This window comes from Mustela nigripes, chromosome 12, assembly GCF_022355385.1.
Source record: "Mustela nigripes isolate SB6536 chromosome 12, MUSNIG.SB6536, whole genome shotgun sequence".
Taxonomy (NCBI): Eukaryota; Metazoa; Chordata; class Mammalia; order Carnivora; family Mustelidae; genus Mustela; species Mustela nigripes.
In genome coordinates, this window is record NC_081568.1 from 73,606,952 (window position 1) to 73,619,729 (window position 12,778).

General features: G+C 55.3%; 1 protein-coding gene across 2 annotated transcripts in view; it reads right to left on the bottom strand.

Annotated features, from left to right (window-relative positions):
* Nucleotides 1-11,185: 11,185 nt before the first annotated feature.
* TRPC7 (transient receptor potential cation channel subfamily C member 7) overlaps nucleotides 11,186-12,778 on the bottom strand; it is a 145,340-nt gene continuing 143,747 nt past the window's right edge. For both annotated transcript variants that reach the window (XM_059416603.1, XM_059416602.1), the window contains one exon: nucleotides 11,186-11,942. In XM_059416603.1, coding sequence (XP_059272586.1) covers nucleotides 11,773-11,942 — 170 coding nt within the window. In that variant the 3' untranslated portion in view covers nucleotides 11,186-11,772. The remainder of the gene's footprint in view (nucleotides 11,943-12,778) is intronic.

Below are 12,778 nucleotides of genomic sequence, written 5' to 3' on the forward strand. Positions count from 1 at the left end.
TGAGGATTTTCTCAGCATCTCAGCTGGAACCAAATAGGGGGAGAAAGGAGAGGCTTAGGGGGGTGTCGGGAGCATTCTGAGACAGGACCTCCACCATCGCCCAGCTGGGCCCTGAATTCGCCCACCTAGGCAAGGAAGGCCCCCGCCCCAAAGGGAGCTGAGGGCTGTGGGGCAGGGGTGCTCCAGGGACTGGCTCTCAGTTTCTCCTCTTGGTACCTCTTCTCCCCCACCCCCTGCAGGCCCACCTGAGAGAGCTTTTTAAATTTACCTTCTGGCCCCAGACCCAAAGATTCAAATCCAGCCTTGAAGCTGGGAGTGCACATGTGTGTGTGTGTGTGTGTGTGTGTGTGAGAGAGAGAGAGAGAGAGAGAGAGAGATACCGAGAGATACAGGCATCTCCGGGTACCCATGATGCTTCCTTACAGACAGACAACAGTCGTAAAGCCCCACATTAACTCCTTCTGGGAAGGGACAGCCATGCAGGACTGATTCACACAAGAATCAGATGACTGGCTTTGGAGTCTCCAAAGTCTGGGTGTAAGGAGTGGAACAAGGCATCCTGAGTAAGGGCAGGGCTGTGCCTGACCCATACAGCACTTTTGGGGCATTAGTGCTGTCTCCTTGGCGGGGCTGGTGTTAGCTTGTTGTGTCCTCCCCACTCAGCAGGGTCTGTGATAGCCCTGTGTCCTGTGTCGGGGCAAATCTTCCCATCCCTGACATTCCAGGAGACCTTCCTGCTCTCAGGGCAGAGTGATGTGGGACGTGGCCTGGGATGCAAGGAGATCGCTCTGCCATGAGAGTGCTGGCAGAAACATGGATAGTTCTAGGGATCAGGGTGTGGGAGATAATCAATACCAGTCTTGCGTAGAGCCCCATGCAGGCAGGAGCCTCGGGAAGACGGGTGGTTCTGCCAGCCGGACCGGGTGTGAGAAGACAAGAGTGATTCCTGCAAGCCCACCCATGCAAGTGTGAAGGGCCACAACTAGCTTCCTGCAGCTCTGAAATGCTTTGGAATCAAGAAGAGCCTCTGAGCCAGAGCTCCAAGCATGCAAGTGGAGGGGAGGTGTCGGTGGGTGTCTTTTGGTTGGGAATTGGGACCCAGGCAACAGCACCCTCCAGGACTGACCTCTAGGAAGCAGATAGGATGGCAGGTGCTTGGTGGACGCCAGCAGAGAGAGGGAAGACCACTGGCAGCCCGCAGAATTTAGCATAGTACCAGGAGTGTGGGTGCGGGCAGGGGAGTAGTAGGGGCGCTCCTCACGGAGACTGGCTAATGGAAAAATAATGACACTATCCTTGAGTTACTTGAGTTTGTGGATTTACATTGAAATAAATATGCCAAGAAAACCACAGATACCCCCAGGAGGGATCTCTGTGCAGTGGGATTAAAGACAATTTTCATTTGCTTCTGAGCGCTGAGGTGTTTGCAAATTACTCTAGTGACTACCATTTACTTTTATAATGAGAATAATATTTTTTAAAAAACAACATAAAACAGCAAAAGTAATTTGCTTTCTTATTTCTCTGCCCCTCTCTGGGCTCCTCATCTGGCATGCTTCCCTGAGCCCCTCAGAGGCCCCCCTTCTCCCCAGCCCTACAGGGGCAGGCTGGAGGTGGGGTTGGGCCCCAGAGAGAGGAAAGGAGTGGCTCCTGCCGGGATTCCTGGCCTCCAAAGCTCAGATTCACAATGACATGGACAATGATGTCACCAGAGACACTTTTCCATCCTTTCTGCACCCACTGAAGAAGACAGCCGGAGGGGAGAGACACTAGCCATTTTTGGCTTCAGGGAGAATGTCTCCTCCTCCACAGGCAGAAGGGTCCTGGCTGGGCTCTGCTTGAGCTGGAAAATGAGTAGGCTGCGCCTTTCCACTGTCCAAGTGCCCCAAATTGTGTCCTTTCTGGGAGTCTGCTTCTCTGGCCCCTCTGAGCCCCTGAGCAGAGCCTCAGTCTGAATCATGAGGAAGACAAGACCCACCTTGGGGTGTGTTAAGGCCATTCGGAAAGAAAGGGAAAAGATGGCAGACCTGCCGGACCCCTTTCTGGAGTCCCCACCTGAGAAGGCCAGGGCAAGATTAGAACAGGGGCGGGAGGGGCCTTGGTGAGCTGAGCAGGAACCACTGTGATCATTAAGGAGCAAATTCTAGCTCTGGCTAGGAGCGCACTTAAAGAGCACACGCCCTCCTCATACAGATCCAAAGTGGCTGCGGTTCCATCCCGAAGAGAAGGAATGGGTGACAGAAGTAAGAGGGGGGTCCCAAATACGAGGACCCTGGTCGTGATGGCAAGAGGAGAGGATGCCCATGCCCACTTGCTCAGCCTGCTGGGAGCTTTCCTCCTGCATCTCTGTCTCCATCGCCAGAACCTGTCCACATGGGGGATGGGCGGGCCCCCACAGGAGGTCTAAGGCCAGGATGTCCAGGAAGCATGCTGTCCCACGCCGGCAGGCTGTCCGCCTGATGGCTCTGCTCTCTGACTTCCAGTGAGTCCTGAGACCCCAGGATGGAGTGGGCAGGGACCGAGCCCATGGTCCGGTGTAAGAATGACATTGCCTCACCTCCAGGAAACAGGAGACAATGTTCTAGAGAACATTATTAACCCAGACCCGTGTTCGTGTTTCCTGCCCCTTTACTGGGATCTGCTTCACAATGATGGTTGTTTACTAGTGGATACGCAGTACAGGATAGAGCGGGACTGAATTACTTTCCCACCGTTTTCTTCTCCAGTGCTTCACCCTCCATCTTCCATGCGTGCCTGGATCTTAGAGAGCCTTCCCAAAGTGGGACAGTCCCACCTCCTGGGTGAAGACCAGAGAGTTAGCTTGACCCCTGGATCATGGAGCCCCAGTCCCATTTCCGCTCTTACCAGTCAAGTAACCTGATAACCCTACCATGTAGCCAAGGGACCTCTGGGGCAAGAGTGTTCAAATATGGTTGATTACGGGAGTCACCTGGGAGCTACTTAAATACCGATTCCGTGGCCCCAGTCCCAGTCTGTAGATCTGCATTATTACTGAACGTCCCAGGGCAGGAGGACAAGTGCCCTCCCGGGCAGGAGGTACTAGGATAACAGTGAGAAATCCTTGGCAGGCTGCCTTCCACGGTAGTGCTCCCACACCGGCATCCATCCGGAGGGCGGTCTTCCCATTCAGCTGTGTTCACCACACCCACATGGGCCTCAGCCTGTTCAAGGGACTCGGGCCCAGGGCTTGAACTTCTGGTTCATGGGGGTTCTACTGGACACCCCCCCGCCCCCAGTGCTACTTAAATTCTTTCTTTGCAAAACTGGTAATGAATGCTGCTCTGCTCGCTTCGCTGGGTTGTTGTTTCAACTCAAAGAGGTCAGGGACACGAAAGCGCTCTTGCACCTGTAAGCTTGGGGACCTACGGGCGTGTTCTCATTATCCGTGGGGGCAGTGATTCACTGACGTCTTTGTGACATCACCTCCACGCTGTCCACTGGTCTTATTAAAACCTCGCCAATCCACTTAACTGTTGCTGGGCTCGCCACCTTTCTCTCCGGTGAGACCGCAGCCTGCCAGGGCACCGGAGTCCGCAGCCTCCTTTCCGTGCTCCATGCCCAGCCACGCACGTGCTGAGGCGATGGCTGCGTCCACCGGCAGCATCCTTCCCCCAAGAGGCCAGTGGTGCTTTGGGGCTTTCTTTCATTTCCCCCCTCTAAGATTTTATTTATTTGAGAGAGAGCAGGAGAAGGGGGAGAGACAGAAGGAGAGAGAGAAGCAGACTCCCTGCTGAGCAGAGAGCCGGACAGGGGCTTGATCCCAGGACGCTGAGATCATGACCTGAGCCCAAGGCAGATGCTTACGGGACTGAGCCATGCTGGTGCCCCTGTTTTGGGGGTTTCTGTTCGTGCATAGAGACGGGGTTTCTCTCTGGACAAAGCCAAGCTGGCCTAGGTCCCTGGGAACACTGCCTCTGGCTTGATAAACACCAGCGGAGTCGCATGGCTAAGGCACTCGTCCCACTCCTGGGGCGAATGGAGGAGAGTCCTCTCCTGTGTTCAGGCTGCACTGCATGTGCCAAGTTCCTGGACCACCCTTCAGTCCCTCTGTGACTCTACAGCTTGGGTCATATACCACCCCCAAACATTTCCTCCCACGATTCTGTGGTTGACAAGCTTCTGCTGGGTGGCTCTTCTCCCACAGGCTCCCGTGGCTGCCCTCAGCTAGGAGCTGGGCGAGTCTGCAACATTCTAGAGGCTTCCCGTGCTCCCAGGTTCCTCCCTGCATGGCCTCAAATGTTCAGTAGCCTCGCTTCCTTCGGGACACAGCCTCGGCTTCCTAGAAGACAAGACCCAGGGACCACGTGCCTATCAAGCATCTTCTGGCGCCAGGCTTGCTGATGACCCCCTGGCTCACGCTGGTCACCTGACCAAGCCAGTGTGGACGTGAGCCGGGAATAAGCAAGAGCTGGAGAACCAGGAGGCATGTTTCCTTCGTGACGCTGATGTGTTAATTCATGGAAAACTTATTTTTCTTTCTTTCTTAGGAGGTCCCCCGAACACTTTATAGTGCAGGACAGTGGCTGTGCCTGGCCTTGGTCCTCCCTTGTTCTTGGTGCACTGGCCCTGCCAGGTCCTGGGCTAGAAGGCCTGCAGTGGGACTTGGGGAGCTTCCCCAGACCCCTGCTCCTCTGCTCTGTGCCGATGGAGGTTTCTACCCCTGGATGTTGGAGGAGACTCCAAGGCTTGGCAGGTAAGCCAAGGTTCTCTATTCATTTTTCTCTGCAGCCCTGAAGTGTCATGTAGATCCTGCCTCCTACACATCAGTTCTGGCCTCTTCTTTGTGGGGGTGGCCTCCAGAGAGCCCCGGGGAGTCCCTGCACATGGCCACGGCCAGGGTTGTCATTCTCATCTGCTCGTGTGGCAGCGTGTATGGCTCTGCCTTCTCTTGCCTCATGCCAGGGTTCTGGGGGCTTCCTGGGTCCCGTTCTCACCTTTAAGTCCCTCTCTTCCTCTCTGACCCTGTGGTGGGCACCAAGGGTGACCGGCAGCACCCTCGGGCTTGGCACACCTTGGGTCTCTTCACTGTTCTGCGGGCCCCTGCCCTGTGACCCTGCGGGTGACACACACCTGGGCTGCATGTGGAGGGACAGTCCCTGTGGTTCCTGCTCACACACCTGTGCTCCTGCCTCAGGATGTCAGTTCTGTCTTCCTGAAGAGGTCCCTTATGCTTCACCTCAGGCTGAATCTTTCCTGCTCTGTGTCTGTGGGGCAGGACGGACCAGGAGGTCTTTAAGAATCAGGAACACGGCATTTGTCCCCTCTGGGAGAAGAACAGAAAATCTATCTATAGTGACTAGAATACTGATCTCTACCGTCCTGTCCCTGCAGCCTCAGGAGGATGGAATCAGGCGCCCCAAGCCGGTGCTTGGGGACATCGGGGTTGAGGAGTCCCAGGCCTCAGCAAACAGGGCTGTGTATCTTTGGAGGAGAAATGTCACGAGAAGCAGCCAGGCCCCAGCCCCCATGGCCTTTGCTGAAGCACCAAATATACATTCTGTTCACGCTGTCGGTGACAGACAGTGATGATTTTCTGCGCGTCCTTATGTAAAGATGTGTCTAAAAAAACAGCTCGGTTCTCGGAAATGTTCACCTTCAGCCGGGCTCAACAGGCTGTGGGGGCTTCTAATTTAGTTCTGCCGACTGGGAAGGCACCAGAGGCTCTGTTCTGCCGGGTTGTCTCTCCTGTGATTGATTGGAGCTGAGCATGAAACCCCGGGGCTCTGTTCTGTCCTGTCCCTGAAATGATCCAAAGAGCCATTTCCCCTCGCAGACAGACTGACCCAGCTCAAGTCTGTTATCCGGCCCTTCCCCAGCACCACCAGCCCAAAACCATCTGAGTCAGTGGTTTCATTGCTGGGATTCATGCACAGGTCCGTGCCCCGTGCTCCTGGAAGGCACAAGAAGCCCCTCACATCCAAGATTGAGTTTCATTTATATAACTCGAACAGACTCCTTTGCTGTGTGTACCTACAAAGTAAGGCTCTTTATCTTCTGTGTGTAGTAGGAGCCTCACCTGCAGAAACTGGCCGTCCTCAGCGTGTCTCCTGGTTATTTCTAGAGTCTCTGAGTCGTGACCTCACGCCCAACAAGAATGATATGTCTAGTTACCGGCTGGCTGCCTCATCCTACCTCTCTGACTCCCCACTTCTTGCTGCCGGCCCTGCTGTTGACAGCGGGGTGCCTCGCTGGGGACCACCGCCCATCCCACAGGTGCCCAGGGAGCCGGTTCTGGAGCCTTCAGAGCTGGAGCCTGGGCAGAGCAGGGAGGAGCTCTCCTGTCCAGTGTCTTGTAGATTTGCCCTCCAACAGCTTCACTAGCTCGAGGCCATCATGCATTGTCAGGACCTCACCGAGTCTCAGTCAGAAAGGCAGAACCCTCAGTTTTGGGCCCTGTTCCTCTCACCTCCTCTTTCCACAGAAAGAGCAAACAGCCCCTGGGGAAGCGTGGGGCAAAGAAGTCCTGGTGTCATTTCTGTGTCCCTCGGGATGCCGGGAATGTACTCCACTCACCGGGGATGTAAAGGACTCGTAGAAGCCCAGGGCAGACTCGCTTCATCGACAGCGGGGTTTGTGTGCCTGCAAGGCTGAGAAGGCTCCTGGAGCAGGTCCCCACTCTAAGGAAGAGCTATAGGAAGAAGGCCTGGGAGTGAGACTGCACAGCGCTCCCTCCTCTTCCCTTCCCCCACCTCTCCTCACGACCTTCTGCCTCTCTCCTCCTATCCGCTCCCGCCTGCCGTGGCTTCTCCCCTCTCCTTTCTTCCTCTCCTCTGTCTGGCTTCCTTCCTGGACAGTCCCTGTCTGCAAAGCAAGGAGGGGGTTTCTGGCTGTCTGATGTTCACATTCTCTTGTTCAGCGACCCCCAGAGGAAAAAGGACTTCTCTTTCCCAGTGTCCACAAGGTGGGAATGTGATTGCCCTGCGTGGGGCCATGTTGGTTTCTGGGGTGCTGGGTACTCTGGTCGGTTAAGTTGGAGTCAGGGGCCAGCCCGTGCCTGGGAGGTGGTGGGGAGGTGTTTCCAGCCATGGGGCGGTACAGTACAAAGCCTGTTGTCCCCTGGCTTCCCCTCCGCTTCATCTGTGCAAACACACAGCTGGGGCTGGGGTAGAGGAGGCCAGGTTGGAAATGTCTAGTCCACCAGGGTCCGTATCTGTGCTCGGATGCCCAGAAGTTTGTGATAAACTTATATTTACATAAGTTGCCTTTTTCTGCCTCCTACTTCTAAGTATGCTGCTGGAGCAGGTGGGCCATTGGCCTGGGTGTGTGTGGAGACAACAGCACAGGACCCACGGGCCTCTTTGCTCGGTCGGCGCAGTTGACATTGCATCCCTGTCCAGACACACCAGGCTCTGTTGGACCCAGTTATTTCTGACTCACTCAGGATGTGGAATCCACACTTTTAAGCTCTCTTCCTGAGAGTGCACCTGGCTCTTGCCTGGGCTGGGGGAGCCCGTCCTGTTTTCTCCTCCTGCCTCCCTGAGTGTGGATGGGGGTGCAGCTGGGCTGGGCGAGGATGCGGCCTCCCAGTCGTGGTCCCCGTGTCTCTGGGCACAGATTGCTTTTCCTCCACAGGCAGGGCCCCGCTGCCTTGACTTTGGTTTCTCAGGCTCCCGCCTCCTTTCCTGTCCCGCCCTCCTGTTGCAGGGAAACATTTCTGGGTAGGGGAGAGCCCTGTGCTCCTCAAACACCATTTCTTTCCAACTCTGTGATTCTTCCCTCAGTCCTTGCCTTTCCTTAAAGACTCAGGCCTCAGGAGACCCCAGCCCCAGATACCTTAATTCTCCTGTGTCTTGGTCCTTCCTTCCCTGAAGCAAAGGGAGAAATCCCCAACAAAGAGATGGTAGGACTTCCTCCGGGAAGAGACTGCCCCAGTGGCCTCTGCTCCCCAGGGCTGGGCTGAGGCTGGATCATCCTGGGTCCTTGCCCCGTCTGCAGGCCATGGGCGGCAGGCGGTTTGCTGCCTGAGCTGATGTGCATTCCCTGTGTCTCTCCTGGAGGCCCTTCCCTCTAGTATGCTCATTCTCCAAGGGATGAGGCAAAGACATGGGATAAACATAGCATGGGGGCGTTGCCTCCCTGCCTCAGATGATCAAACTCCTAATTCCTGTCAGCCTCTGGGAGCCTGGAGCTCACACTTTACATAAGCCATAATGAACCCTTTGAGGAGTGACGGCCCAAGGCTGCTTATTTTTAACCAGACTCTGGGTGCTCTGAGCAGGGCAAGGTGTCTCGGCCTCTTGGGGGCAAGCGGACCTGAAGACATCCCCCACGGCCTGCCCCTCCTGGGGGAGCTTTCGCACAGGTGCCCTCGCATGAGGGAATGTCCCTGAGCCCAGGGTTTGGGGTTTGGTGGTTGGTCCCTGTTTTGTTTTCTGGTGTCTGTGGGAGGGAGGGAGATACTCTGTGACTGCTGGGCACAGGAGGCTGGCCGTGCTTTCTCAAGTGTGTGAGCACACGTCCTTTAGGAACAGCTCTGGGGTCTAATTGGGGGGTTTTGCCCAGGAAATGTCACTAGGATTTGTCAAGTCCTCTTAGGAGCCACCAGAAGGTGACAAGTCATGGGAGAACCAGCTGCTTTAACCGCTGGTTCCCTGGAGCCATGTCCAGGGCCACCATGCCTGAGTCGCCACCCCCCCACCCCCTTGGGGGCCTGCCCTGTAGTTCTGTGCTCCCGACTTTGTCCGAAGCAGCCTCATGGTGACAGAGGGGGCCAGAGTAGGGGCTCCCTCCACACCGTGGCCAGGAGCAAAACGTGTGTTTCCTGTAATCTCACCAGATTTTCAGAGCCCGAGGTGCCATCTGAAGGAATTCTAGAAAACTGGGCCCCAACCATGTTCACTCAGTGGTTACTCTGGGGTCCGGTGCCAGTGCACCGTGGTAATAAAACAGACCCAGAGCCCCTCATGGAGCTTCCGGCCTGCCAGCAGTGAAGACAGATGTTACAAGCACACAGGAGTGTTGTAGACCTACATACAAACTGTTGAGGACCTGTTCCAAGGGGACAGATGGGGTGTTTGGGGAAGCGGGAAAGCCTGTGGGTCTGGGGACTTTTCGGGGAAGACCTGGGCTCTTTCTCCTCCCCTTCTGTCTGTGAGCCCCTCTCAAACTCCCCTCTTCACACTCCTGCTTTGTTTTCTCTAAGAGTCGCTTTACTCACCTGGTTAATTCAACAGGAGCCACGGAGATGGGGCCGAGGGAGGGAGACTGTCTGTGCCTGGAAAAGCACTAAGCTCTTGCCTCAGCTCTAGGGGATGGCTCTGCCACCCTCAGTTCCAAGGCCTTTGTAATGGCTTTCCACAGAAGAGGGGTCCCTCTCTGGCGGCCCTGAGTCCCCTCCTGGGCCACGAGTCCAGTCCTTCACCTCCTAGACTCGGCGTTCAAAGCCTAAGGGACGGTGCCTGGTGTCCTTTTCAGTTTTTAATTACTCAGGGGGACTCGTTTTCCTTTATCTTCCTTAGAGGGAAAATTTGAGGCTGAGGTTTGAAAGGAAAAGGGCACCCCAGGATTTGAAGTTGGGGTTGCTGCCTGCCTGTGGCCGAAGGCAGACAGGGAAATTGCGTAACGCATCTTCCCAGTGTTTATTAGCGTTCTGGTGAAGACCAGTGAGAGATCTGAGAAGAAATCTTCCGGAAGTGCTGATAATTTGTCCCCTGATCAATCAGTCACTCTTCCTACAAAGCACATCAGCTTTCTGATGCAGAGTCTGGGCTTAAAGAGGAGCTCTCCCCCACCCCCGCCCCCCCACCAAGCTGTGTCATCCCCAGCACTTGGCAAGAGATTCGGTAAATACCTGCTGAATGAATGCTGTCATCATCTGCAGGCTTTGGGGAGCCATGGATGAGAATTTGGGACAACCCAGAACACCATCAAATCATGAAGACAAGTACACGGTTTGACGGGCACCTGAGGATTTACAGGATTTTTGCAATTCATCCACAGTCCCTCACAAGGACGACAGGTGGAAAACTCCCAGCTGGTGAGCACACGGTATGCCCCCGGCACCCATTGGGCAGCTCTGGTTCCCTCTTATTGGAGCTCTGGACGGTGGTGCCAGGACAGCCCCAGGGTGAAGCCACAATTCTTGGCTGCCAGGGACCCAATGGATACGGGCTCTCCCCACCCCCTCTGGAAATTGGGAGGATTTGGTAAAGCTGGGCCTGTCTTCTTTACGGCAACAGTTGGCTGGGCCAAGGGTCTGTGGGGCACTTTGGGTAGGACTCAGCTGCCCTGTGTGCCGTGGCTCTCACCCCTGCCTCCGTGCCAGCAGCAGCTTTACAATCCATGGCCCCAGCTCACCTGCTCTTAGAGCAGCGAGAAGTACAAATGTTTGCTCTCTGAGCATGCAGTGTGTATGGTGAAACACAAGCCCCCTCATGCATACACATGTATAAGACACACACACACGCACACGTACACGTCCGTCCGTTTTGCCCTCCCAGGTATCTGCAGGGTTTCTGAATTTGTGACCCTGAGCCTCTTTCTCTTCCCAGGGTTGTTGTGAGGGCTCAGTGGACGGGTGCCGGCAGACATTTCAGCACTGTGCCTGGTATCCAGCAAGTGCTCACTCAGTACGTCCGGCTAGTGTTACTAGTAAGTGCCCCCTTGGGGCCAGGGGCTTGTCCCTGAATCCAATGGCATCTTCTCCAACCTGCTCTGAATGGGTGTTGTTTGGGCCTGGGGCTCCCTCTGGTGGCCGCTCTCCTCACTCACACGCAGGTTCCTTCTTGAGCTCCAGTACCCGTTCCCCTTCTACAGGGGAGAGAGGGGAGGGGTGGGTGGCAGGAGATGCTTTGCTTCCCTCATCTTTTTCTGGACTTCCTCCCTGACCTTGGTGAGGTGGGACTCTGAAGGTGTGGGGATAGAGGAGGGCTGGAAGGTTGGGGTCCTGGCTACAGGATCTCGGGGCGGGGGGAGGTAGGGTTGGTACCTTCCCCCTCCCCCGACCCCACACCTGCCCCATTCTCTTCCCAGAGAAGTTCTGAGGGGCTTCCGAGGCCACCTCCAGACAGGCCACGGGACAGCAGGAGGACAGCACACTGAGAGGCTCCCCAGGCTCTCATGAGGTAATTTTATTTCTTTGCGTTTTAGGTAAAAATAGTAAATACAAGATAATCATAATAAAGGTAAAAATACATCATTTGGATTTTGTTGTTGTTCTCTAAACAGTGCTACCTACAGTACAATTTTTGATTTAGCGTTTTTAAATTTTTTTTTTTTTTTATAAACAAATAGAACTATTTTGCTCTTAGGCTGTCTGTGTTCTCGTCTGGCACTTAAGAATAGATCACAGGTCACCTCCCGGTTCTGTTGGGATGAGGGTGGGTGGAAGGGAGGGAGTGAGAAGGGGTGCGTGGGGTGAGGTGGTCTGTCTTCCTGGGACACAGAGTTGGATGCCGTCCGTGTGCTGTGGGAGGGCACATGTGTGCATCCAAGAAGGCCTCTTCCTGCACTGACCACAGGGACACGTGTCCCTATGACTGGACGAAAGGTCTCACACGTGTCAGAGGGACATTTCCTCCCCTCCTCCTGTGCTGGCCTTTCTTACCCAACAGCCTAGATTCACAACAGTTCTGGGTCAAGGCAGGCCATGACGCTGCCCACGTCAGCTCATCTGCTCAGGACGGAGCCAGTGGGTCCCCTTAGTGTCCTGGAGGAGAGGGTGCCGGGCCCCTTCCCTGCCAGGCCTGGTGGCTGGGAAACCCATCCTGGCCTGGGAATGCTGGTAGAAGTCACAGATGCCGAGGAGGGCTGCTAAATGTCTTTGCCCTTGTTCACCCTCAGGTGGTCTTTGTTTAAATTCTTTCCAAATTTCTCACTGAGCTGTTGGATCAGGTCTGCCAGCTCCCCAGTAGCCTGAGATTTCTCTTCCAGAAGCTCATAGCGCAGGCTGGAGATATCTTGCTTGATTTCCTTCAGTTCACCTGCAAGGACAGAGGAGCTTGTGGTGAGCACAGGCAGCAGAAGGGGCTCCTTCCACATATGTTTGGGGCGTGCCTCTTTCTAGCACAGTGTCAGGGCTGGGCCTGCCCATGGAGGGTAGAGGTGAGGGGACAAGGGTTGTGTTTTGACCTAAGTCCCACCTAACTCCTAGCCCTGAAGGACTCATCCATCCATTTATTTATTTATTTTTTTTTTTAAAGATTTATTTATTTGACAGAGAGAAATCACAAGTAGGCAGAGAGGCAGCCAGAGAGAGAGAGGGAAGTAGGCTCCCTGCTGAGCAGAGAGCCCGATGCGGGACTCGATCCCAGGACCCTGAGATCATGACCTGAGCCGAAGGCAGCGGCTTAACCCACTGAGCCACCCAGGCGCCCCTCATCCATCCATTTAAAACCCTCCTCCTCCTCCTCCCATTCCTGGTCAGGCTGTTTGGGAAGGGTTTCAGACAGACAGGGAGTCGGGAGCAGGGTTATGCCTTCCTAGCGCCTATCTCATACCATGGTAGAATGTTGGCCTCGGAGCCACTAAAGGCAGATTTCAAGACTCCGGGCAACACTGTCATTAACTGGAACAGTTCTCATGACGCTCCCTGGTGTGCTCTGGGATCGTTGTCTGCAGACGAGAAACTCCCAAGTGGGAAGGGATGGGCTGGGCACGGGGCACACAGCAGCCTGATGGGAGCAGGGGTCCACCCCGAGCACCTGTCCCACGCTGTGTCGCCCAGGCCACTGCCTCCTTCTCTAGCAAGGAGCCTCCAGGAGGGAACTTGCCCTGGTTTCTACCATGAACCACATGGGTCGAATCCACCCATGGGTCA